The 25,887-nt window shown below is 44.5% G+C and overlaps 3 protein-coding genes, 1 long non-coding RNA gene and 1 pseudogene across 17 annotated transcripts in view; 3 read left to right on the top strand and 2 right to left on the bottom strand.

The window, feature by feature from the left end:
- Positions 1-6,782, top strand: part of LOC149356989 (uncharacterized) — a 79,452-nt gene extending 72,670 nt beyond the window's left edge. For all 13 annotated transcript variants that reach the window (XR_016291730.1, XR_016291729.1, XR_016291721.1 and 10 more), the window contains 2 exons: positions 4,267-4,415; positions 6,645-6,782. The gene's annotated coding sequence lies outside the window, so the exon portion shown is untranslated. The remainder of the gene's footprint in view (positions 1-4,266; positions 4,416-6,644) is intronic.
- Positions 1-25,236, bottom strand: part of LOC149356976 (uncharacterized) — a 592,868-nt gene extending 567,632 nt beyond the window's left edge. Inside the window, exons 1-3 of the mRNA XM_089584394.1 lie at positions 25,007-25,236; positions 24,208-24,292; positions 23,020-23,147 (exon numbers count right to left, since the gene is read on the bottom strand). The gene's annotated coding sequence lies outside the window, so the exon portion shown is untranslated. The remainder of the gene's footprint in view (positions 1-23,019; positions 23,148-24,207; positions 24,293-25,006) is intronic.
- On the top strand, positions 4,452-7,160 carry LOC149356990 (uncharacterized; annotated as a pseudogene). Its single transcript, XR_016291716.1, has 2 exons — positions 4,452-6,887; positions 6,952-7,160. The product of XR_016291716.1 is annotated as an uncharacterized LOC149356990 (transcript).
- On the top strand, positions 7,218-14,227 carry LOC149356991 (uncharacterized). The gene is made up of 2 exons (XM_089576479.1): positions 7,218-8,000; positions 10,737-14,227. Exons 1-2 carry the CDS (start codon positions 7,218-7,220, stop codon positions 11,733-11,735), a joined length of 1,782 nt encoding a protein of 593 aa, XP_089432605.1. The 3' UTR covers positions 11,736-14,227.
- LOC149356992 (uncharacterized) lies at positions 16,984-19,950 on the bottom strand. The gene is made up of 3 exons (XR_016291741.1): positions 18,491-19,950; positions 18,297-18,389; positions 16,984-17,114 (listed from the first exon to the last, which is right to left on the bottom strand). It is a non-coding gene; the product is annotated as an uncharacterized LOC149356992 (long non-coding RNA).
- Positions 25,237-25,887: the final 651 nt, after the last annotated feature.

The raw sequence follows: 25,887 nt of genomic DNA on the forward strand, positions 1-25,887 counted from the left end.
GGAAAAAACGACAGTGACATCCAAGTAACATAGGCACGGTTCTCATTTGAGCCCGTTGAGAATGTCATCTATCAGTCTCTTGAATGTGGCTGGGGCATTGTTTAGCCAAAACGGCGTCACATTGAGTTCATACAATCCGTTTGGGGCGAAGAAGGCGGTTTTCGGCCGGTCAGCGGCAGCCATTGGAACTTGCCAGTAGCCGGTGTGTAAGGAAAGGAAAGAAATATACTGCGCTTCCTGCAAGCAGTCCAGTGCATCGTCGATTCGGTGTAGAGGAATAACATCCTTGCGAGGGATCTAGTTGAGACGGCGGTAGTCTACGCAGACTCTGATGGAGCCACCTTTTTTCGTCAGCAGGACAACAGAAAAGCCAGAAGGGCTGTGAGAGAGCTGTATAATGCCGCTCTAAAGCATGTCGTCGACATTGTCGCTGATTACATGGCTCTCAGTGGGCGAGACGCGGTACGGATGCTGGCACAAGGGGTCGTGTGTACCGAAGTCACTTTCCCTCTCTTCTTTGAGACGTTTGAACTGCTGCTGGTCGGTCCCATTACAATATTAATGCTCTTTAGGGCAACCATCATGCCTCAAATCCTCACCGATGAAATGTGCGGAAATATATAAGAGTGCAAAATCCATGGCGTCATTGAGTTAACGGAATGCAGAGTACCGGTAAATGAAGAATACTGTCCATCACATGTCATGCAGTACTCTAAGTACTTTCATTATATCCGTACACAGAACACAGACTGCTGTTCTAAATTGCTGAAATACATTAACCACCGCCACAGGGCTCAAAGCCTATCAGGTCTGGAAGTGTTCGATTCGATAGCGTATATATAGAACAGTGTCAGCCTGTGTATACGTTACACTGTCATTATATACAGAAAAGTCATCATGAATGCTAACATTGCTAGTTCCGCTCGCGTTCTTTCCCGAGTTCTCTCATCTCGCATTCTTTTGAATGTGCTCGTTAAGAGGCCCTGGATGGTCTAGATACTTCCACTGAGAAGCAATGCCATACAGGTACAACATGGAAGCTGGCTGAGCGAAGCACAAAACTCAAAATGGTAAAACCATTGGGTGTCTGCAAATGATTGCCTAAAGAAGCTTAAGAAATGATTATCAAGGAAGGCGGTGGTAAGAAAAGCAGAGATTGTTGCAAGCATCAAGTGTTCTTGCCATCTCCCCCCCTGAAGAAATGAGCAGGTGTTTTTCAAGCAACACTAGCTGACTTTACACGAGCGCTCCTTATAAGGATTATACTGCAGTTGACGATAGGATGTGAGAAATGAGGACGAAAATTTCTGTTTGCTTCATATATTAGACAGCTTCATCATCTTGGTAGCATTACTGCAGCGGGATACGATGCCCGATCACTGGACGAGTAGTAAAATAGACAAAATAAAAAGAGGAAACAGCTGCGAAAACATAAAATGAAAAATCGCTAAATGTGCAGAAAATCCAGTTTGATATAATTGAAATGTTTGTCGGGTACAAAACAGTTTAATTGTGGGACCATGGAGGTAGAGGGCTGAAGAAGTGGCGCGTGATGACTGATAGGTAGTGGCATTCTGCATGGCAGCTGCCCCATACTTAGCAGCGAGGTTGTCCTGTGTGCTCAGTGGGTGGTAGGTATTTAAGTCGGAGGAAAGCGCTGATAAAGGCATAAGCCTTACTTGTCCCGTTGAGAGAAAACCCGTCTGTGTGTTTCTTGACACTCAATGGTAGAAAAAGGAAGATGGCGTCCGCATGCAACACGAAAGGGGGCGGTTAAAATAATGATTGTTCGCGTGAGGCTGCTCGAGTAGAGCAACCTGGGTCGCACCAGTGCCTCCGCTGGCAGTACCTGCCAGGCCAGGGCAATGGCTCACCGCTTAACTGTTGCACTACAGTGCTAGGATAGGTGTGAGGACTTCCAGGCATGTATGAATTTTAAGTAGGTGAAGGCTACTTCTGTACATATGGGCATTAATCCATTAGATATGGCGGAGCGTGGGCCGCGGTACGGCGGCGAGTGCCCTCATGTTGCTAGCACACGTAAGCAGGATGAAGTGTCTTAGCTGCAAACATAGCTGTCTCGTTGTCTCTGGTCGAGCGTCACGATGGGCGTACCCAGCAGCAGCTCGGCTCGATGCGGCAAAAGCGAGTTGAAGAATTCCGGCAGCTACATGACAATGGGTTTTATCACGCTGCAGCACACACCCAGGAACAGCTGGAGTCGATGCACGGCGGCTGCAGTCATAAAATGGCCACGCGGGCTTATGTCTTTTAGCTCTTCCGACTTTCAGATGTAGGCAGACTAAGTGTAAAGGTAATCCTTTCGGCGTTAATCCACTCGAATAAACTCATCTGCCAGAACGCAGTCTTCAAAAACTAAGATTTCATTGAATGAGGAAATATTTTACATAGGTACTTTGCCCTACAACCAATAAACCTTGTCAACGGGGTAATACAGTCATTAACATGTTTGTTCAGTTGATACAGATACATTGTGAAGAAATTAATGTTGTATTCATGGCATCATTTCAAGAAAAAGTAGCTTTGAGATCAGTTATAAAGACATATCCTCTTTCCGTTTAGCTGTTAACGCCTGACCAGTTTTTCCTTCGGCGGCACCAATTCATCTTTCTGCGTATACAGTCGATCCCGGATATATCGAACTCGAAGGGGATCGCGAAAAAGTTCGATATATCAATAATTCGTAATATAAAATATGCCTATTAGACGCTTATTTTAAAACTGCGCAAATCTCGGACAATTCCCCAGGATCGTAGCAAGTGGGAACTTACCGATTTACTCCTCTCAAGTCCACAAAAACGAAAGCACAACTCCACGATCAGCGCACTTTATTTCGCAAGAAAAAAGTCAGTGAGCTTTGCTTGCCTCTTCCTCTGCACCATGCAGTTCATTAAGCTGTCCTCAAGCTTGTTGATAGTATCCAAATGAGAAAGTCCAGTGCCCTCCATTGCGCCACAACAGCGACGAATGACGCTGAATGCGGATGCAAGTTCAGCCGCAGTGCATGGCGGCTGGGCCTCTTCGCACAATCTTCCTCACTGCTCGGGTCCGCTTCCTCGGTATCGATGATGTCAGCCACGATGTGAGCATCAGAAATTAGGTGTCTGCGGGCCTGCGGCCAGCAGGGTTTCCCTCTTCCCAGCTCCTTATGGCCATTCCCATTTCCTTTCACACCCCCCACAAAGTTCCCATCAGTGACTAAGAGCGCAGCTCTCCAAGGCCAGCGCCGCGTGAACTCTTATTAGGAGAAGCCCATTTGCAGGAGCGCGCGCTAGTGGAAGAAGCCCACTTCCAGGGTGGCGCATACTGGGAGAAGCGCACTTGCGGGGGCTCGGCATGGCACGGAGTTCGATATATCAAATATAGGGTGCACAGGAGTTCGATAAACGTAAACAAATTTCCTATACTTTTGCATGAGATTCCCAAGGGGATTCTACATCTGTTCGATATAGGCAATAATTCGATATATCCGGGATTGACTGTATAATGCGATTCACAGGAAGATTGAAATTCCCATTTCCGGCATGGCTGCTATTACGGACGGGTATCCCAAACGCACACAGAGATCCTGACCAGTTTTTCCTTCGGCGGCACCAATTCATCTTTCTGTGTATATAATGCGATTCACAGGAAGATTGAAATTCCCATTTCCGGCATGGCTGCTATTACGGACGGGTATCCCAAACGCACACAGAGATAGGAGGTATTTCGTTATTAAAATAGTGTTAATAACGACATGCACTTCGTAGTCGTGTAAAGATGCAAACGGTGCAACTTCACATGCAGCGAAGATGTTATTGCTAGAACAATCCGAGCAGGAGACTGCATGGTTGCCAGAACAAGATTTATATCTTTGTCAGTGCTGATAAAAATATTTTGTATGTTACCCTCCATGACTCATTGAAGTCAATAGATAGCTGCGACAATGGAAAAAAATAATTGAAGAAGTCTGCATGGAAACCGCCACCTTGCCCCTGCCAAAGTATAAAAAGCGTAAGCAACCTTTGTGCTTTGGGGTCAACGTACACCTGTTGACCCCAAATTCAATGGTATCATATGCGCTCCACCCCATTCTTATTCTTCGGGTTCTTTCCCTCTCATGATCTGGATCAGCGGTCACTACCTTTCCTAAGTAGACACATTCTCCTACTAAGGGAATAAAAGAAAGCTGCTGTAGCTTGAGACTTTTCTAACCGGCTCTCTTGGCTCCGAGGCCCAAGGATTTCTGCCATGGAACTCTCGCAGGTGGTGACGATGCTGCGGCACCTTTTGCTGCGGCCAAGCGAACGATAGGCCAAGCCTGAGGCTGTCTTCGGAGTGGCAAAACCGCAGCCGCTTCTTGAAAGCAGGATCTGCTGTCAGCGCAAGCTTCTGCAGCTGCAACCGCACACCAGGTACCCCAACCATCAGTCCGAACACTAAGCAAGGATGGTTTCCGAGTTTCCGGAAGCAGTTTCATGGACAGAAGCTTGCAATCACTTTCTGCACAGCATCTGTATATAACGCGGCTAAATTGCACAGTTCGTAAAGCACAAAAAAAAACTAATACATTATTTTGCTATGTCAGCAAATACGACGACGAGGCAGAACCAGCATATTTCGGAAGTTAGGCTCTACTTGGCGATACCCACAGGTGTCGCACCTCAGCCAGTACCTAGGAAATAGAACGCCACCACTTCAGGTTATTTACGAACAGCTCCTAAAAAGTTTTGAATGATAATGGTTAGGTTATTGAAACAGGTGTGGGGACAAACTTATGAAGTCTAGGAAGTCGAGATTAGGGAGAGCGCCTCAGCTGGCAGGGCAAGGTTGATAGAAGTTTAGCGCTCGTGTTGTCTTCTTGGTTTCGTTTTCTTCTTATTCAAGCTGTTTTTCCAATACATGACACAAACCAACTCTCTCAGATTTCCCTCCTCTTAAGTTTGAGGTGAGTGGTGTTGCTGTTCCAAAACCAGTCTGAAATTATGGTTCTCTTAATTGTGGATGCACTGTAATCTCCTTTTCTACACTACTGCTGTTCACTGCAGAGCAGTGCTTCCTTTTCTGGGGCAGTGGTCGTAGGCAAAAACTTTGTGGCACGTTGTGGTCATACGTAGTTCCACGCAATTTCACGAGAGGCTGTCGCTCTACGGCATTGATTCTTGATAGCTTTTTGAGCACTTGTGGGCCAATAGACAGTGACAGGGAACAGAAAGATTGGACAATAAAGGCAGTGCACATAAAATATCGTCACAGAAAACTTGAACTGTAAGTAAGGCAGATGGACTGTGCCAAGTGAACAGTGATGGTGCACTTTCGTCGCTTTCAGCCAGGGCTGTTTTTTGTTGTGAGGACCTCTTTGTAAGCCATTGGAGGGCATGGCTGAAGGAGGTGGGGATTTTCATCGCAATTATTGCAAATAACAGGAAGAACGAGAAGATGAAGGCAAATATGCACGCCCATGTTTGTCTTAGTCTTTTCCTTCGTCCTGTTTACACTAAGCAGCATGAATGTTATGTCAGAACATGAGCCAGCTCAGAAGACGACAACTCTTTTAGAGGCGAATATTTTTTTGCACTAGTGTGAAGAGTGTTGAGAGGTTTCGATTGTGTGTTACGGTACTGTTTTATGATCGTAAATGCTGCTTTTTGCTCTTGAACAAAAAGACTGCACAATAAAGGCAGCTGGCATAGGATCTCACGAGAGACGACATGGAAAGTAAGGTGGATGGGCTGGGCCAAGTGAACAGTGATGGTGCATTTTTTGTTTTCAGCCGCGGCTCTTCTGTATGCGGTGTGGCGCTCTTCATATTCCATCGGAGAATGCATGGTCGGACATTTGGCAATTTTCATTTTATTTACTGAAAATGATGACATTGTGTGTTCCTTCGTCCTTTCATATGTCTCATGTCCTTCACCTCCTTAATGACATGTACGACGGAGAAATCGACATGAAGCGGAGGATTGACGAAAACTAAATCCAGACATCGTTGCAATATGAAATGCTGTAAGGCGTTTTAGGTTTTAATCTCTCATTTGTAATCGTTGCTGTAGCTTGTACAAGCGAGACGATAGTTTTTGTGTGTTTGTGTTAATCTTTGCGAATTGCACACATAGTACAGCTTACGTGTTGAGTTGCTTGTGGGTCTAGTTTAAGTAAAGCGAGCTTTCAGAGTAAGTCATTGTTGCATTTCAGTAATTACAAGTTCTAGAATAGAAGTTCTCTACTTTTATTCACCTATTGCGCGGCACAGACCAACATGCGTCGCATTTTGGTGGCTGGCGATTCGATAGTAAAATACCTTGACCAGTATTTTCTATCGCGTCGCGGTCTCGCTGTTGACGTCAGTGCACACAGAGGAATAAAGATTGAACATTTGCTCTCAGCAATGGCTACTCAGCTAAGCGACATCGATGTTCTCATTGTGCATGTTGGCACGAACAACTGTCTTGAGAGTGTCAGCACATACATGGAGAAGTACCGTCGGTTAGCTAGCGGCATTGTCGAGAGCAAACCTTCGGCGCTAGTAGCTTTTTCTGCTGTTCTCCCACGCGGGCAGAACCGAGTACAGGGCTGGTGAAAGCCAGATCACTCAGCTGCTCCGCAGGAACGAACGGTACAAGGAAGTAAACGCTGCGTTACAGGAGCTGTGCCGAGAGCGGGGTTTTCACTTCCTGGGTGGCTTGGTCGACTGCTGGGGCAGCTACCTCAGCCGCGATGGTGTGCACCCGAGCCGGCGAGGCAACCAGGTCCTGGCGGAGTTTCTCTACCAGGAGGCCTCCACCCTGGCTGCTCTCGCAGAGAGGCGGTGCATTCAGCTGAGCTACCAGGAAAGTCGGAAACCGTCATCGTGGGCTGAATGGGCTGAGCCAGCCAGAGAGAACATCGTTTGTATTAATCACTTTCCTGCTCTAGGGTCACCTGCTCTAGGGTCACCTGCTTTTATTTCAGGAGCAGTCAGCAAGCCACCCACAACACCCACTTCTGTCCAGGGAACAAGCAGCACTCCTTTGCTAAGGCGTGGTACTGACCTGCTCCCAACTACCCCTCGGGGAGCTGGCTTTGCGCTCGTGGGCGGTGTCCGTGTCCGGCACAAAGGTTGCAAGGTTTGGAGTACCTGGGACAGTCTGCCTTCCCCGGTGTCCCATGGCTCAGGTGTACCCACTTGGGGAAAGATTGAGAGGAGGCTTCAAGGCTGTGTGTCAGCTACGAAGCCTATGAATCTCAATCGAGGTGCAAGCACCACCTGTGCCAAGGCACCAGGTGGAGCCTCACAGGTGCCGCATGTGAGCAGCCCTGTTGAGTGCTCTTACGCAGAGGAAGGTGTGGTCAGTGCTCGTGAAGCAACTGCGCCAAAGGCTGTCTGCGATTCTCGCAACAGTGAGTGGGTGGTTGTCACCTCCAGGAAGAAGCGGAAGGCTGCGGCACTGTGTAGGCAAGGAAAAGGTGACAGCCCAGCCACTGGCAGGGATGCCAAAGTACTTGCTAAGACAGCTGCCAAGCCCTTGAAGCGTGCCACACCTTTGTCTGTAGCAGCGAGGAAGGTGCAGAATTACTTACACAGGAGTGCTTGTGAGCCCCCTTCTTTTGCAGCCATTGGTGTGGACGACGAAGGGCAAGCTAGTGACCTGTGCAGCACTGCTCGTTATAGCTGTGTGGTCAACCAGCACCAGAGCAGTGGTGAGCTGGTTGGCAAAATAGACTTCGCAGCTGTCTTCTGTGCCATTGCTGTAGAGGTCACTGGCTGCAAAAGCCGCTCACCATCGACAGCTAGAGAAGGCCAGGGAGCATGCAAACTAATCAAACTAACCAAGCATCAGTCGGGTGCTGCTAAGCGGCGAAGGCGTCGTTTGGCTGCTTTGATGCCGTGCAGAGAGGCTGGCAACCTTGATGGCCCAATCCACTCTAAGGTTCAAACTTCTGTGCACGAGGGTGACACAGCAGGTTGTGCCTTGAGCACTGCACGACCCAGTGCTGCCAAGCGACGCAGACGCTGTCAGGTAGCATCAGCTTTGAGCTGCAAGAATAACCAAACTAACGCTTCAGGCAATCAGAATGTCCAAAAAGCGGAGTGTTCTATACAGGGAGGGAGGAGAGGAGCAAACAATTCCCAGTGTGGGCATCACGAACCTTCAGTGCTAGGCTGTAGTGGCAACATTTTTAAAGCTGGTAATGTGGGCCGTGTGCACGCAAATGAGGCTGCAAACACATTATCTGGTGGGGGTGGCAGCAAGATTTGTCTGAATGGCACGTTTGATAGTTTTACTACCTTTAAGGAATGCTTAGATGTCTGGTGTAAGGAGGGAAAGCACGTCCTTCAAGTCAGTAGGTCTAACATAAACCCATTCGATGCAGAATCTAAAGAGTATGAGTTTTTGAGGATTACTTATCACTGCATTCATGGTGGCACTGCTAGGATACGCGCCACTGGAAAGCGCCCGAAGCAGTCATACAATGGTTTTGGATGTGAAATGTTTCTTTCATTGGCTCTGTGCTAGACACCATCTCTGCACTACAAAATTACTCAGCTGAAAACTGAGCACAATCATGACCTTGGTCATTACATTCTTTATCCAAGCCGAAGACTTCTGAACAGTACAGAAAAAGCTGAACTCGTTGATTTAGTTAAATGTAAAGTTTCTCCAAAAGAGTTCAAGAAAATGGTCCAACAGAAAACAGGCAAAACTGTAACTACAAAAGATGTGTACAATTTCAAAAAAATGTACTCTGTACCAGTTCGGAACCAGGAGGCTCACGGGCAAATGCTAGTTCAACAGATAGAAAGCTTAACTGAGAGAAATCCAAATTGGGTCATTCATTATGAAAAAGATCAGAACCATGATTTACAGTTTATCTTGTTCCGAACAAATGAGATGCGTGAAATGCTTGAAAAATATCCTGAAATTGTATTTGTAGATGGGACATATAAAGTTAATATTGAAGGTTATGTTCTGTACTGAGTCCTCATTGAAGATGGTCGTGGGCGTGGGCGGTGTGTCTGCTATGCATTTGTACAAAATGAAACTGCTGGAATCATCCGGGGCATGTTTGAAAAGTTTATAGATTTTAACCCGTTCATTGTAGCAGCCTGTAAGGTGGTGATGATAGATAAAGACATGAATGAGTTGCGTATCCTAAGCAGTCTTCTCCCAAAGAGTAGAATTTTACTATGCACATGGCATGTGCTTAACTGCTTCCACAGAAACATTGATGAGAAGGCAAAGGGGCAAAGAAAGTTACTAATTCCGCTTGTAAAAGCATTAGTTTATTCTCAAACCAACCAGGAGTACTCTGACAGGCTGAATTCTCTTCGTAATGCAGCTCCTGCTGGATTCCTTTCCTATTACATGCAGCAGTGGGACACGTGCAGAGAGATGTGGGTGCATGCTTTCAAGGAAATAATACTAACAACCGAATTGAGAGCCATAATCAAAAGCTGAAAAGTTTCCTTTGTCCAGGTATGCATTTAGTGGAGGCTGTGGAAGGGTTGATAGAGTACGTTAACAGCGACACACCTCTCTACAGTTTGCTAAGCTGAAAGAAATGAAGATGAACGTCAATGTTAACTGCATAGACTCATTTCAATTGGAAATGTCGAATACTTGCACATCAGAGGCAAAAGATAAAATCCTAGAACAGTACGAAAAGTTTAAAACTGCAGGTTACCAGGTCAATTCGCTGCTTAACTCGTATTCTGTGACTTTAGGAAGTAAGGACTATAATGTGAGTCAAAACCTTTGCAGTTGTACGTGTAGCTTCTACAGCCAGTATGGCTTGCCATGTGCACATATTATGGCGGCCCGTTCATTTGCAGGACGAGGACTGTTCGATGTAGCATGCATTCCCGACAGATGGCGAAAGGAGTATTTCCTGGGCGAAAGCTTCATGGCTTCAAACATCAACTCGGTAGTAACAAACAGCATTCAGGCACCTCCTTGTGTTAAGCTGGACACTCGGCAAAAGATATTCTGTTGGGCGTATAAAGAACTTGAAACTATGGCTAAGACTGTAGCAAATATTGTATCCATGGGTAGCGAGAATGAGGCACGGGAAAACATCACGACCATTAAGGCAATTGCAAGGCAGATCACTGGGACATATGCACAGCATAGTCAGACTAGCATAAATTTGCAAGGCTTAGCAAATCAAACAAGCCTGCCAGTTCAAGCAAGTACCATAAATCCAGGAAGTAATTCTGGGAGCACTAAGCTCGTGGTACCTGTAGTTAACCCTTTCAGTGCCAGGTTTTTTTACTCACATCTGCACACCCCCTGCCGGGTTTTTTTCGCATGTTAGTTTCCTGGAAATTTTTTGCTAGTAACGAACTAAAATGCTCTGCAGGACATGTAGATATGTTTATTCAGGATAATCTTATCGATATTAGTTGTAATGAATCAAATCTTCCAGCACCAATCTGGCCTGTCGAATTTCCTCCACTTACGCGGATTTTTCGGTGGCAGGGGGACTTCATCGCTGTCATCACTCGACAAGGCACTTAGGTCGGCTCCTTCCTCGTTCTCATTATCATTGGACTCCGAATTCACAAGCAATTTTGAATTTCTTCGTCCGTCAAAGCGCGGACGAGTGTGGCACATAGCCTCATGGCTGCTGTGCGCAGACCAAAACGAAGTGACTCGGATGTGAAAACATGCGTGCCATCTGTTGTTTAAAATTTATCCTACAAAATCTAAGAATTTACAGAGTCTCTCCATAGATGGCGCTACATGTTTGCTTAGTTTTTTTTTACACAAGTATTATCGGGAGCGGCAGGGGGTGAGTTAAAAGGCCAAAACGAGTTAACTCGGGAGAGGCAGGGGGTGTGCATATGTGGTAGCCCGAGTTATCTCGGGAGTGGCAGATTAAGGGTTAAGGCCAGAAGAGGGTGTCCTAAAAAAGTGAAAGCCACTAAGCGGGTGTTTTCAGCACAGCATAATAGAACAACCCTGGCTTCTGTTAAAGCTGATATGTTGCGACTTTATAAGAGTTACTCACTATGTGACAGAGACCTACATGATATTGTAAGACACGCTTCACTGAAAGACAGTGTCATAAATATTGCCCAGTATTTGATTCACAAGAAATTTGCTCACATAGGAGGGTTTCAAGACGTTTTACTGGGCCAAGGGCTACAGTTTTCTCAAGTGAAAGGCCCATTTGTTCAGATATTTCATACTTCCAACCCAGATCACTGGCTTACTGTCACTAATGCAGGTGCACCCTTAAATACAGTATATGTGTATGATTCCCTTGATCAAAATATTCCCCCTGATGCAGTTAAACAGATCTGTCACATATTAAAACCGTCATCTGCAACACTGACCATCTGCACTAAACCTGCACAAAACCAAGGCCTCACTTTAGACTGTGGCTCGTTTGCAATTGCTAATATGTATTGCATAGCATCTGGCAAAGACCCATCATCTGTGAATCTTAATCAGGGTAGGCTACGGAGCCATTTACTGAACTGTTTAAAGAAAGGTGCCATAGAGGATTTCCCGGAAAATAATTCTTTAACAGCCCGTGTATGGTCAAGAACTTTTGTGTACAATTTGCACTGCGTCTGCAGGCAGCCACTGACTGGCCTAGTGGCTGGAAATGTCCAATGTGGTCTATGCCTGAAAAGTTTTCACAGGAAATGTGTAGAGGACTTAATAGGAAATTTAGGTGGCAGGGTATTCTTCTGCTCCCAGTCATGCTCAGGTAGCGCTAAAGAAAAACTCCAAGCTCTAAGTTAGTGAAGTACTTCTGAAGATTTATTCTACTGTTCACAATTGTTTGTTCTGTCTTTTGTTTAAGCTCACTGCTAGGCTAAGCATTCTCTTAAGTAAAATTTTCCACTGAACCTGGTCTCCCTTTGCTTCCCTTTCGCTGCTTTTTGTTTTCCTGCTTGTCTCTGAAATTTCTTTTCAGGTTAACACAGCATTCCCGCATCAGCACTTGCATTCCTTACCACCCGGATGAGAGGATTTGAAGATTAAGTGCACCACCTTCCCACCGGTCCTCCACAGCACCCTTCCCCGAATCCTTCCTCTCCTCTGCCTTGGACTTTACCAGGGAAGTTTTGTGCACGATTGATTTTCTAGCAATGTCCAGGTAACTTTCATGCATTCAACATCCGTGACAGACATGTAGGTCATGACTTGGTTTGAGATTTTGGTGCATAGTTGTGGCCAGTAGTATCTGTCCTCCTGTGCACAGTGCTTGGGGATGTCATGATTGTGAGCAACTCTTTGCATAATGTTTAAAATTACTGCTGGTGTTTAGTAGTCTCATTAAAATAATCCGCTGCTGCCTTTAAATTGAGCTAAGCATAGAACAACTGCAATTTTGATCCTTGCCTAGTGAGTCTGTTGCTTCTGCCAGTGGTGAACCATTTCTAGTACCTGCATTGCGCTGCCAGTCAGCCATATGTCTGCTCCTGTCCTGGATTCTTTGAATGTATCCATTGGACTCTAACCTTCATCTTTTTATGCGACAGCATATGCAGCTTGTTTGGTCGCAAAGCCATCAGTGTAGTAGTAGTGGTCAGCACCAGGTGTCAGAAAAATTCGCATCATTCCAAACGTTTGCCGCAGAATGTTTCAGATGGTGCCATATGATTCCGTGTTTCATGCAGCATAAACTTACTAAAGTTAGAGCCTAGTTCACGGCAGGGATTCTAAATGGTGGCCTGTAATTGGGGGCTGCGTATCATGCACGGTTCGGGTGATACTGTTACTGCAAGAGAAGCGATAAAAGTTATAAGACAAGTGATACTGTTACTGTGTCATTTCCTTTTCTCAAAATGCCAATTTTCGATTTGTCGAACGGGCAAGGTGTCACACAGAATGGGCGATGGCATTCCTTGGACTACCTGGCAGTGCTACAAGACACTGTCACGTTCCACTCTTAAAGGTGAAGCCTAAGCGTCCTCTAAATTTTTGTCTGTTTGGAGCAGTAGTCGTATCACTTGATTCAGAACTCCCATGTCAACTTTTTCTAATTTCTTTCATCTTTGCCTTCTGCATACCCACTGATGTCACTTCTAATACCCCTTTTTTACCTTTCTTCTGTCATGAAACATACTTTTCTGTGCACTCTTTCCCTCTATTCACACCTCCCCCTTTTTTTTACCTTCCCCGTATTTTGTTCTGTTGTGCTGTGTTTCTTTATCTTGCATTTTTCAGGTTGACCCGACTTCATGTCTACCATGTCACCTGGTACAGACCCCACCTTGGCTGGACACGTTCTCATGCAAAAACACTGCTGCTACACCACCTATTGGAATCCCTGGCATCACAGTGAAGTGCACCTCACCTAGGTGATGAGATTAAGGCACGTCTAGGGGCACGAGCAATAACAATCTGGCGGCACTTGTGTCATGGATATACCAGTCACTGATGAGCCTAGTGCAGCACTGACATCGAGGGGCACGAGACATCGCAAAAAACACAAATTCACAATTATGCTTAAAACGAAGCATCTGTAAAATTCCATAAACAAGTATTCACTCAGCAATTGGCGAGTGTAAGCAGTTGAGTCTGCTTACACGGGTGGTGGCGGGCAATAACAATAATGCAGGAATGACAGCGCAAGCATTATGGTTAGCAAAAGCATTCATTGAACGACTGACGGGTGTAAGCAGTTGCGTCTGCTTACACAGGTGGTGGCGGGTAATGACAATAATGCAGGAATGACAGCGCAAGCATTATGGTTAGCAAAAGCATTACAGTTAATCATTCATTTCGAACATTGTGGCAAGCCCAGGGGAGCCTCTCAATCAAAAGCAAATGCATTAGTGCTGCAAGTTCAGGTAAACCAGAGATGATATATTGGATGACTTGACTCAAGTTCAGGCAATTTGATGTGGCAAAATGGAAGAAGCACACAGTTCACATTCGCTATGCTGCTGCTCTCTACTTCATCAGCCACCTCATCAGTCTACCTCCTCGGAGTGAAGGCTCTCTTTAATCCCTGCTAGTGATGAATGCATTGCCCAGACATACAAGTCCTCCTGTCGAAAGGTTGGCTAGCAGACTACTCCCATTCCAACCGTTGTTCATTTGGGTTTTTGACATCAAGAACCCCATCCTCTTGTCTGCTCTGTACCCCTTAAATCATGTGTAATAGCTATGTTCCTCGCACTCGGCGCAAATTCTTGTATTATGTTCATTGCACTATAGTAAAATATCTTGTATTTTATATGCGAGCCTATAAAGACCATTTCCTTGTTTTTCAACTTTTAAAATGCCTCTGTGTCACTCACTGCATGTGTCTGCCAGGTCTGCCAGGCATTGAATGGGCACTGACATTTTTTTCTTCTTCATTCCTGATTAGTTTGGTTGAAGGGATTCTCCATGCTTTGCCAACATGTGTGCAATAAGAATTATTAAAATTGAAACATGCAAACAAAAGTTATTCCATTTAGAACAAATAAGAAAGCAGACTGTATTGCATTGCACACACCCTACCAATCGGAGCCGGTCTTGCACACACACAGCAGAAGCTTGCATGTAACAGCTACATTGCTGGGGCTGCCCACAACAGCCTATACCGTTGGCCCGAAACAAGCTTTTCCTTACCCAGTTTAAATATCAACGATGATTTTGGCTGCCTCCTTGGGATATCACAATGTATCATGCCGTGCACACAAAGTGTGAAAAAGACTTGATTTGCATTGCAGTGGCCCATCAAACAACCATCAAGCACAGGTGTCAGGTGTTTTCTTTTTTTAATTGTTCATGTATTGTTTTAGTTTCATAACTGTAAAAGTTACATTGAAACCTGGAAAAAGCAAGCTACAGAAATAAATGGATAAGTTATGGGTTGGAAGTCCGGGAGCTTGGGAACACCTTGCTGAAGTTGTCAAAAAAGGTACATTCCTAGATAATTGGAAATAACAATTGCCAGCAGAATTTGCAGGTAAGAAAGGCAATGGCTGTCCTGTGACTGCGACACTACAGGCAGAAAACCGACACTGAAGACAAGCAGAAAATTAAACAAAAACATCTGGCACTAACAATGCTTTTCGTAAGATTGATAGTATTACAATAAAAGTGTTGGCAGAGCACCTCGCAAGAAAGGAGACATCAAGGTTAACCTAAATATTTTAAAAGTGAAGCATAGAAGGAGGTTGCAAGGCAGTATTGGTTAGAAAAGGCGAGCCAGTGAATGAGCACACAGCTAACCTGCTGAAAAGCTGCAAATTTGTCAGCACAACTCTATGCCGGCCAACATACAAGTCCTAGCAATGATATGTACTACCTAATGCCTATTTCCATCTTGTCTACAACATTGCAGATATATGACTCTGATAGAAATATGCAGAACCTTAACCAAATCGAAATTACTATGGCAAGAGATTTTCACATTTCAAGACTACTGTAATGAAAACATGCGTACCAGGAGACGCCGAAGAGTGACATGGATGGATGTGATTAAGAAGCTGACGGGGATAAGGTGGCTACACATTTCACTGAACGGGGTTAACTGCAGGTTTAGGGAAGAGGTCTTTGTCTTGTAGTGGGTGCAGGTGGGCTTATGACGACGATGTAATGAGGATAACCACATTGCAAAGAAAAAAATCCCATGCTCATTTTGGCTCGTTTATAACATTTAAACAAATCAAGCAAATTTCAGTACACCCTGCTATGCGTGAAATGGGCAATGTAAGTAACAAATAAATCAACAAATAAGACGACCACATATGCTCACCGGACCTTTGTGGTATTGTGCGTATGCTCAGATCCAAAGTATTGCCTCTCGGTAGTACAGTGCACCATAAATCCTACAGTTATGGCAACTGCAGCCTACAGCAGTTGCATGCATGGAATGCACAGTCATCCGCGCACCATCTCTAAAGAGCCCGAAGGTGCATCATTCACGAGTGGCCTAGGGCTGGCCTTATCTTGCATGCACATTCCTATGAATTTTGTTTCACTCCTCACGTCATTGAAAGCTGTACGGGCCCACCAGGCAGTGGCAATCGCACACAACTGAATGCACCGTTCAAGTGCTCTACACAAGTGTGCACAGGTGTACACTTAAGGTCTCTTCGATTTGGCTGCACTAGCTGCATGAGTTCAGAGAGTGCAGCACTGTCGTATAAGTTTTACCAGTGCAGCGCGCGTCCCCTGCACTCTCCTCTTCGTTCTGTACAAGTGCAGTCCTAGTTGTCCACGAGTTCTTGACTGCGCTGCACTCACTTCGGAGCCAGTGCCAGCCAGTTCACGATGCCGGGTGGCCTGCACACTTTGTGAACTTGCCTATTCTATTTGACAGCGACAGTGCGGCGCTAGTGTCGTGAACTGCCGGAACCGGCCTTGCGCGCTCGTGGCACGGTGGCGGAACTTTAGCAAAACTAGTGCAGCCGAATCGAAGAGACCTATAGAGACACACATACTCCAAGCAATGCAATTCATTGCAGCAATGTTATCTGAATGGTACGAAATGCTACCTTGTAACGTTATTTGTAAGTTGCTAATGTCCTCTTTTTTTCCTTGTGAGATCATTTTTGTAGAAAAGTTTCACAACACAAAGCTAATAATCTCACAACATTTCCACAATAAGGGGGTAATGTTTACACAACAGTGTTAAATTTAGCGTGATAATTATGTTTCAGATAGCATATAGCTTTAACATTCTTACAGCGTTAGCACCATGTTATGGGTGGCGAATGGGGGTCATAATTTTTGGCTTAACCACATCTTCAGCTCTTACCCATTGTTACTGGTTTTTGACGATGGTCATCATAAAGCTAGCAACCACGTGCAAAAGCTGCAGCGCAGTTTTTCGCATAAGTGATTTGAGGTGTGTCAGACGGTAGCAGAAGGAAATGTTTGTACATGTAAAATGTAGGCAAGTTAAGCACCAGCAGCTACCACGAGCCCCACTGATGATGTGCCACTAGATGAAAGGGTTGCACAGCACAGCAGGTCTGTGAGCTGAAAGCAGTTATGGTAGCATACCACTGCAGCTTGGCACAAAATTCACCCAAGGCCCACCTGGTTAAAGTGATAAAGATGACATGAAGGCCATCCAGCATTTATTGTCTGTTGGCTCAGATATACTCGCCACTTGATCTATGAAGTGAACAGGAGCATTAAGCCCCTGAGGTCTTCACTGGAACACATATCCTGCACAAATGGCAAAACACACAAAAAAAAATTGATCACAGATGCACCTAGGAGAGAAATGCCTATATGCCAGCACTTTACTGCAAAATGCCCAATAAGCTGCTGAAACACTTCAGCTACACTGGAACTATGCTGCATAGCTGTTTATGATACATTTTAGTGCGCTGAAGGTATCAGATACAAATTCAGCTGGTCGCTTGACTAGGCATTTTTCTTCCCTCAAAAAAGTCCATTTACGGTTTGACTTATGGGTTGACTTATACAGCAATAGCAATGCAATGTACACTTTACGCAACACAGCAGAACATGATCTTTAATCCTTAATTATGAGAACTTAAGCGTGCCTTTGTTTTCCTTGCTCTCTTGCAAAATTAAATTTAGATCGTTAAAGCGCTCAAAAAGATAAGGATACAGAAAGAGACACACACAGTAGATTTACTTCCATTAAGAAGTAAGTGCACTGTGTGTGCATCTCTTTATGCATCCTTATCCTTTAGAGTGCTTTCATGATGTAAACATGGTTACCCAACTAGCCTGAATGCTGCTGCTGTTCTAAAATTAAAGCTTTCACAAAGTGGGAGCCCCTTTCAGCATAGAAGGTGCACCATAACTAATGTAACATTATTTTCATTACATGCTTTCTCCAAGAATAAACACAGCTAGAAGGTTCCGCAGTAATATTTGTCCAAGGTTCTTCAAATGTAACATGCAAGTTTTCATTGAAATGACCCACTCCCAATCTTGGTAACAGTCTCAGAAAGAGGGCATCTAAGTCTACTTAACATAGATTTCATGCTTGTATATGTCTGCTGTACACTGAAACATGTACAAATCAACTTAGACTATGCACACATGCAGCAAAAAAGCTTAGAAAGAGCAAAGAAATACAAAATAGGCTTACTGAGGACACAAATGCATAACTGTATTTAGTGCGCGTTATATAATTGTCCCAACAGAACAGAGCAGTGACAATTAAAGCTGTAGGTTGAATTAGTGGAAATCACTTGATCTATAAAATTTCTGCACATACAGCAGTAACTGAATTGTGAGCTGAATGGCCAGTTCAATAGTTAAAAGAAACATGCTGCAATACTTTAAAAAAAATACTTCATGGGCTCTCTTTCGCTTGACATCAGCTCATGCAGAACACATACATGCACAGTTTTTTTGTTCATATCTTACCATGGCCTGTTATGTGCTCAGCAAGAAAGTAGTAGTGAGCAATGTCATGTCACAGCCTTTCTTCTGGTAGAATTGGAGTTATGTGAAATACAGCTGAAAGAAATTGTTTCATGCATAAGTATACTTCACATAGCATCACAAAAAGTGTACAGCCCCATGCTGAGTATTGGTTTGAACTAATAGGAGGTATTCACATGATGTCATCCTCAAGGGGCGCTAGCAGCCGGCGCGGCATTCGCCATGTTAGTGGTCGCGCGCGCGTCCGCCGCAGTATGGACCGTTTACAGCGCGCAGTTCTTCCGTTTAAGACCAGATGGCGCCACGGGTGCGCTCGGAACACGGCGTCATTACTTGCCTCGTAAGTCGCCGGCGTGTATGCCTCGACGCAGCAGTGGAAATGCGGAAAGAGAAAATACATGCTCTGTTGTGGGTTGCTAGAAGTGCGACAAACATTTAAAGGGGCCGGATGCGATCGTTCGCGAGCTTCACGGAACCGAACTGCACAAGGACGTACTGCCCCTGTTCACGCCCGTTGGACATCCACCCTTTCCGAACGGGTGAACGCAACACACACGTTCGCCAGCGCTAGACAACGAATATAGAAGGAAAGGTCTCGATCGTGGAAAATCTGCGAGGGTAAGTGCGCAACATAGCCGCATGAACAAGCTGTCCTGCCACCGATACCTCACAAAAAAAAACGACTTACGGTCCTATACCGCTAGTGCATATTGTGCGAGCGGACAACGCTTACCGTCAGTTCGCGTATTACACACCCCCTTGGTGCTACTGTTGAACTTCGCTCCAAGTAGCGCGGTTTTTGTGGACCACAATCAGAATAAAGCTTTTGTGTTACGGCTTCTGTGCTCTGCGGTTGTCACAACCTCGCGGTCCATGCGAGACGGTCACTAGCCGAAGTGACTCCGGCTGATTACTTACAACAAGCGAGACCTCGAGCATTTTCATGTCCGCATATCGAGCATGGAGCGTACCACAATTTTATACTATGTGAGGCTGACATAATTATGAACTTCATGTAGTGAGCGCTCTGCCATGCGCGCGTTATAACAATTATATCGCGGAATTTTTGTAAACGATGGCATGCAAACTTGTGAAGGCTGCTTGATGCATGGTTGTACTGCTTACATGAATGGGTAACATTTGTTTGTTTACTTATTTTTGTCGCCTTCCTTTGTTTAGCGAACCAACAGAAAATGTTTTAGGCTTCCTAAGCACCTTTAACAGGTTGTAAACAAATGCGTATACGATGCGCATGTGAGCGTTTTAGAGCAGTCTCCGCATGCATGTACACAATACGACAACGACCTGCGCAGCAGCAGGGTCATTAAACCTTGCTGTTTTAGATAATAACAATACAAAAATATTAAGCAAAGCATTCAGCGGCATTAAGGCGATCCACCCGTTGCCTCGAACAGGCGGAGAGCTCAGCGGCTCTTCCCGACATGAAGCCCGATCACGTTTTCACGCCTAAAATGAACAATTAGAGATTTCGCATGTCCTTCGAAGCTTCGGACCAACCACAGTGTCGTCTTGCCACTCCTTTACAACCGCATCAGCCGAAACACTGCCTGTCGGAACCGAAACATCAGACGCAGCAGCCGTCGCGACGAGACGCGCGCCGAGCGGTCAGGAGGCGAGTAATGGCGGCGTGATCACGTGATCAAAGATGGCAGCCCCCATGTAGAAGGTTTGACTAGTGTCGTGAGCAGGCTCCCTCGCCAGCCGCCGCGCCGAAACCTGTTTCGATGCTAGCGTAGGTGGCGCTGTTCGCGGCAGGCGAGTTGTAAATAAATCTGCAGTGGAAGTCAGCAAAAAGCGATTGGAGGATTGGTGGCTGAAAAGCAGAGATGTGGCATAAGGTTAGAATAGTAGGAAACCGTAGGCAAAGTTGATGGAGAATCTTAATGAGAATTGCCAACACAGTAAACAAAAAAAATAATAAATAAAGAAAAGCTGAGCACGGTGGCAATTGCCACCACCCCGTTTCAAAGGGGGCGCTCCTATCCATCCATCCATCCATCCATCCATCCATCCATCGAGTTAGGCGAGCCGAGAAGACCGATGCCGCCGCCGCAGCTACCCGTGTCGCTCGTCGAGTGAAAGGGCGTCTTTCTCGTGCGTTTCTGCTTCGCTCACTTCGCCCCTGATTGCCTGGCATGTTTGTGCGCAGCGATTCAACAATGACCACGCTTTTGATAAAATTCGTGTCTACTTAGCCTTCCAGCAGTTCAGTGATGAGGTTTTGAAAGGACTTTTTTTTCTACAAGGATAAGCTAGACAAAATTTTCTGTATTTGTGAAGCTCATGGAACCCTTGATATTTGTCATGACATCAAGGGTGCCCTCCAAAGGCCTTCGCCCAGAGTCAGCAAGTGCGAGCTTTCTAGAAGAATTTCTAGCCTTTTTGAATGAATGGGAACTGCACGCCGCTCAGCACAGCGATGTACAGTCTTTGTCAAAAGTAACCAGGCTGCATGTTTTTTTCTTCTCAGTCCTATATTAAAGATATTATGCCGGCCTTCAAGCTCTAAATCTCTGTGTGGTAAGAAGAACCCCTGTTCTCACCTTCAAAGAACTTCTTGATCTTTAGGGAAGCCGTGAGGGCTCTGTTATACGAATGAGAAGCAAACCATGGTTACTTTTGACAAAGACATTGACTGCCTTCGTACTTCGTGTGACGCTGAAAAGCACACTGTCACTTGTGAATTATGCGACATGTCATCAGTATAAAATACAAATTTCTCCTGACAGCCAAGTTGAGCCAAGACAAATTGGAGAATTTATTTGGAATTGTAAGACAATCATTCGGCTGCAATGACCACCCCTCTCCAGAGCAGTTTTTGCTTACAGCAAATAACCTTGCCTTCTACAACAAAATCGCCAAAGAATGGAAATTCCCCAGCTGAGGTCGTGAGTCGTTTTCTGCAGCAGGAAAAAGAAGGTGGCAGAGATGGGTAAATCTCGCACATGCTTCAGCAGTGCTGCAAGAGCAGGACAGCATGTTTGACCATAATGGCTGCCCAGCCAACCGAGTCGTGTTCAGAGGATGTCCATATAATATTTTTTTTAAGATATCAGATGTCCATATGATGTTCCTACAAGTTCACATTATGTCCACTGAATGTCCATATGATCTTCATTTTGATCATAGTGGATGCCCATATAACACCCACATCATGACCACACGTGACAATTCTGAGACATTCAAAGGATGTTTATTAGATATTCATCTAATCTGTTTTGAGGTGGGCGGGGCAGCATGCAGCGGGTTCTGTGCTGGATGTGATGCCATATAGTGGCAAATATAACAGAACACAGAGAGCTAGAGTGGCACCTTTTATTGCTTAGTCCCACACTAATCCGACGGCAACTCCACTTCGTTTCGAGCAACCTGTGAATATAACAGGGTACAATGTGAAACAGTAGCAACTAAGTAAAATGCGTGTGTAGTTCGTGCTTGAAGAAATTAACTCAAGAAGAATGCTACAGTTGAAAAAATTACAAATACAAACCAAGACAAGTAAAAAAACTTGACTACTCAAGTAACTAAAAAATGCACTTTGTGGAGAAAAACGTGTATGCTAAAGCAGTTTCTGCTTGGAAAAAATTAGCTCCAGAATGACACTACAGGCGAATACAAATGCAACTAGGAATCAAAACATTCAATGATGTGCTATTTGTACTAAATCACAGAACTTTTCAGAAAGTGACTGCATTTAGGCGCCATTTATCGTATGCTGTGCTATGTCAGTGCACGTTAAAGAACCCCAGGTGGTCGAAATTTCCAGAGCCCTTCGCTACGGCGTTCCTCATAGCCCGAGTGACTTTGGGACGTTAAACCCCATAAAACAAACTTCGATTCAAAACAGTCCTTATCATTCCAGCGGAGAGAGAACACAAATGGCGAACGTTTTCTAGGTATGGAAACTGCTAAAAAATTGGAAACAAAATTTTTAAAATCCAGATCTATGAAATTGTCACCCTAGGCATCTTCAAATAATTTTGAAGACAGATGTGATGTAAGGGCGCATGGGCTCTAACCAGTCAGTGGTTAGGGCACTCGACTATTGAGCCTGGCAACCCAAGGTTTGATCCTGGCTGTGGAGGCTACACAGGCATGGAAGGTGCCTGTGTAGCAATGTCAGTGCATGATAAAAAAAACCCAGAGTGGTCAAAATTATCCACAGCCCTCCACACAGCGTCCCTCATAGCCAGTCGCTTTTTGACGTTAAATCCCATGAACCAAATAAAACCGAATTCTGAGAAAAAAAAATGACATCAGTTATAGGGCCAAAATCTACCACCAAAACATTGGAGGTCACAGTGCCAAGCTTACGATTTTGTGAAATATATTTGCATTTCAGTTGTATACAAAGCGTTCTATCTGCTCAATTAATTAGCCTTAAATGAAACAATCTAAGCTACGCAGACTATGCTCCAAGCTTTGTGAATTTGCAGTGCACCTAATTGTGTACCAGGGGACTAAAAATGTTAGGCTACATGAGGCAGCAAACCAAAAAACTAATAGTGTGCACACAAATGCTCACAAAAATCAAAAGTATCTTTTTCCATAAAAGTGGATAACACGAGGTGTGGAATGTAACCTCTGGGTATGCCAGGTCTATGCAGACAAGCACACTTTTGGTCATCACTGTACACACAAAAACAGTCTCAAGCTCACAAAAGGTATAAGGGAATCAACTTGCCTCAGCTTTCTTTGCGTGCCTTTCCTGGAGCTGCTTCCGCCTGCAGGACGCATGCTGCAGCCATTTTTTTACCATTTCTTCTATCTCGGCCAGTGTTGTTGAGAACATCTTGTTCGATCGAACAGCATCTATGCAGAACGATAGGACACATTCAGTATGAAAGCACACATGGAAAAAAGAGCCATGAATGGTCGATATTGTAATAAGTCTGGTTGGTAGATCATAATCGGGGAATGCAGCATGAGGAAACACGGATGGGAACATAATTGGAATGGGCTGGCACGTACTTTTTCATTGCCATTGTGAAAATTGTTTTCCAAATGCATCAGCATGCAATTAGATTTTGATATTACTTAAGCAATACTAGTTGGACTTCCATAAATTTTTGCTAAAAGTTGTATAATGCATGCTAAAGTACTTCTATGCAGAAAGTCCAGGCAACTATTTGTAAAAATAACAAGAACAGGGTGCCTGGTTATGAGAAATGCTCATAAATTTGTAACAGAAAGTAAAGCTCCAGATTCTAGAGAAAGCGTTACACAGTGTTACTGAATTCAGTCTGAAGTGATGCAGTGTCAGAACCATCAGTTATTAAGCAGTAGATGACACAATCAGCAGCAAAAAACAAGCAGAAACAACACTAAATGAACTGCTAATACAGGTCAGAAAAAGTTAACATGCTAAAGCACATCCTTGAGGCATGCCTGAAAGGATTGGAACACCATAAGAGTTGGTTGCATTAACAGTCAAATGATGTGCAGTTAGAAAGTCAGCAACCCTGTAGAAAACCAAATAGTCATTGTTGAGGTGCCTTAGTCTTATTGTAGAAACCTGGAGTTTAACATAGAAACATGCCTTGGAGACGTCTAAAATCAAAGCTCTTTCCAGACCCAGAAGCTATAAATGTATGTTAATCACTACCGAACATTATAAATTGTGCTTCATGAAAGCATTTGCGGAACCAAAGTTGGGACGTGTGAGAAAACAGGTTTAACTCAAGTGAGTTAATTATGCCAGTGAAACGTGATTGCTTGAATTTTTATGCGTTATGTTAAGACGAAAGATGTGGCAGTAGTTGGCAATTAGCCTGTCTTTAATGAAGAACTAGAATATATTTGGTGAAAGCTATTTGCTTTCCATAGGTCATGACTAAAACTTAAGAATGAAGCGCGAAAAACAGTTTCATACCAGCTCTTTGTCTTGATGGAGCAAATGCGGCTAGTGAGTGACAACATACAGACAGCCTCTTTTCTGAACATGCTCTCCAAAATACCTGAAAATGAACAGGAGAGAAGAATGGTCACACCCAGTTGCATTACAGGTTTACAATTTGCAACTCATTTTATATAATGTAACCCCATACTGGGGCACACGAACAGTAGCAAGAATTTTCTCAGCACTACTTGCATTGACACACTGCAATAAAAAGATATTTTCAGCAAAAGTTGTAGAAACCACAAGCTGAAAGACAAAAACAGTCAAGAACCAAATATCATGAAGTGAGCAACAACTGAAATAGGAGAAAATTACAAGTAAGAAAGAACCCACAAAGGTTTCTTTAAAAGCACAAAGATGAAAAAGCAATGTCAGACCGCAAAAGGCAAATTTAAACAGAAGAGCTTGACTAAAAACAAAGCCCAGTTAGTTTTGAAGAGAAGAGCTGCAACGAAAGGGGACCTGTTAGCAAATTTTACACCAACACAAGATCTGCCAAAACTGTCTTCTTGAGCCGCCGGAGACTGGAAACTCTACCTTTGTAGTGAGGGTCATAGCATGCCAGGCGGCCGCCACAGGCATTCCCGCGCCACTACTGTACCATGCCTCCGCTTCAGGGACAAATCCAGTTAACTAAACGCCACGCATTTTTAAGCTATCTATGCACTCCACGAACTGATAAACCGACTGGTGAAATCGCCAGCACGAAAACTGCACAATGCCACAAACGAACACTAACACTTGTTTGAGAGAAAAGTGTGCAAAAACTCACCATTATTGCCGTTCTTCACGTAGTCCCCCAGTACACTGCACAATGCTGGCACAGGACGGTATACGACGACGACGCGTACAAGCTTGCCGCCACAACGAAGAAAATGTGAACACGCGAAAAAATAAAATGTGCAAACGAACGCTGAAAGGGACCAAGAAAACGTCGCTTCGCGGCCGCCGCGGCTAATGATGATGCCCATGGCCGTTGGGCTGCCTAATATCAATACAGTTCTAGTTGCGGTTCTGGTTTGAAATTCGCGGCGTTTGTGGGTTTCAGTCTAACTTGAGAAGTTTCTTCAAATAATCGTGCTTCACATGCATTTGCTTGCATAAAATAAAATCAAAGCATGTAATTGCTGACTGCCTAAATAATTCATTCCTGAAAACTTCAGATTGCGAAAGCAAAAAAAAAATAAAATTTAAAGGCAACGTAATTTTAATGTGTTTTCTGGTAAGCTGTTTGCACATTTCCAAATCTTCCACTGTGCTGAAAGAAAAACATGTATGAATGTCATCTGAATATCCACTAACTGATATCTGAATCCGATAGTCCTCTCAACATGCAGAGGATATCGATACATAGACATTGGACGTTAGGACCATTAGTGGACATCCTCTGCATATTCATGGTTTGCTGGGTGCAGTGTAGAAAAGAAAAGCGACAGCCGACTCATTTTTTATATGTCGCTGGCTGCATTGTCAGGAAATCACTGAATATTACTATATGCCCCGCGCATGTACTTGGCTATGGCATGTACTTGGCCTTGGCTATTTTGCCCCTACAGGCTGATAAAAATGAGAATGCCTCACTGACGAGGCAGGCTGACCATGGAGGTTTGTTGAACGCTTCAAAACGCATTGAAGTGTTAATAACTACACTAG

The sequence above is a fragment of the Amblyomma mixtum genome, chromosome 3 (genome assembly GCF_055824585.1).
Source record: "Amblyomma mixtum isolate Tamu chromosome 3, ASM5582458v1, whole genome shotgun sequence".
In the NCBI taxonomy this organism is placed as follows: Eukaryota; Metazoa; Arthropoda; class Arachnida; order Ixodida; family Ixodidae; genus Amblyomma; species Amblyomma mixtum.

What these genes read in the sequence shown, in the direction of transcription:
- LOC149356991 (XM_089576479.1), top strand. Translation starts at nt 7,218, where the DNA reads ATGAATCTCAATCGAGGTGCAAGCACCACCTGTGCCAAGGCACCAGGT. An exon ending in AGCGACGCAGACGCTGTCAG is followed by an intron (nt 8,001 to 10,736) that starts GTAGCATCAGCT and finishes ATGTTTGCTTAG; the next exon opens with TTTTTTTTTACACAAGTATT.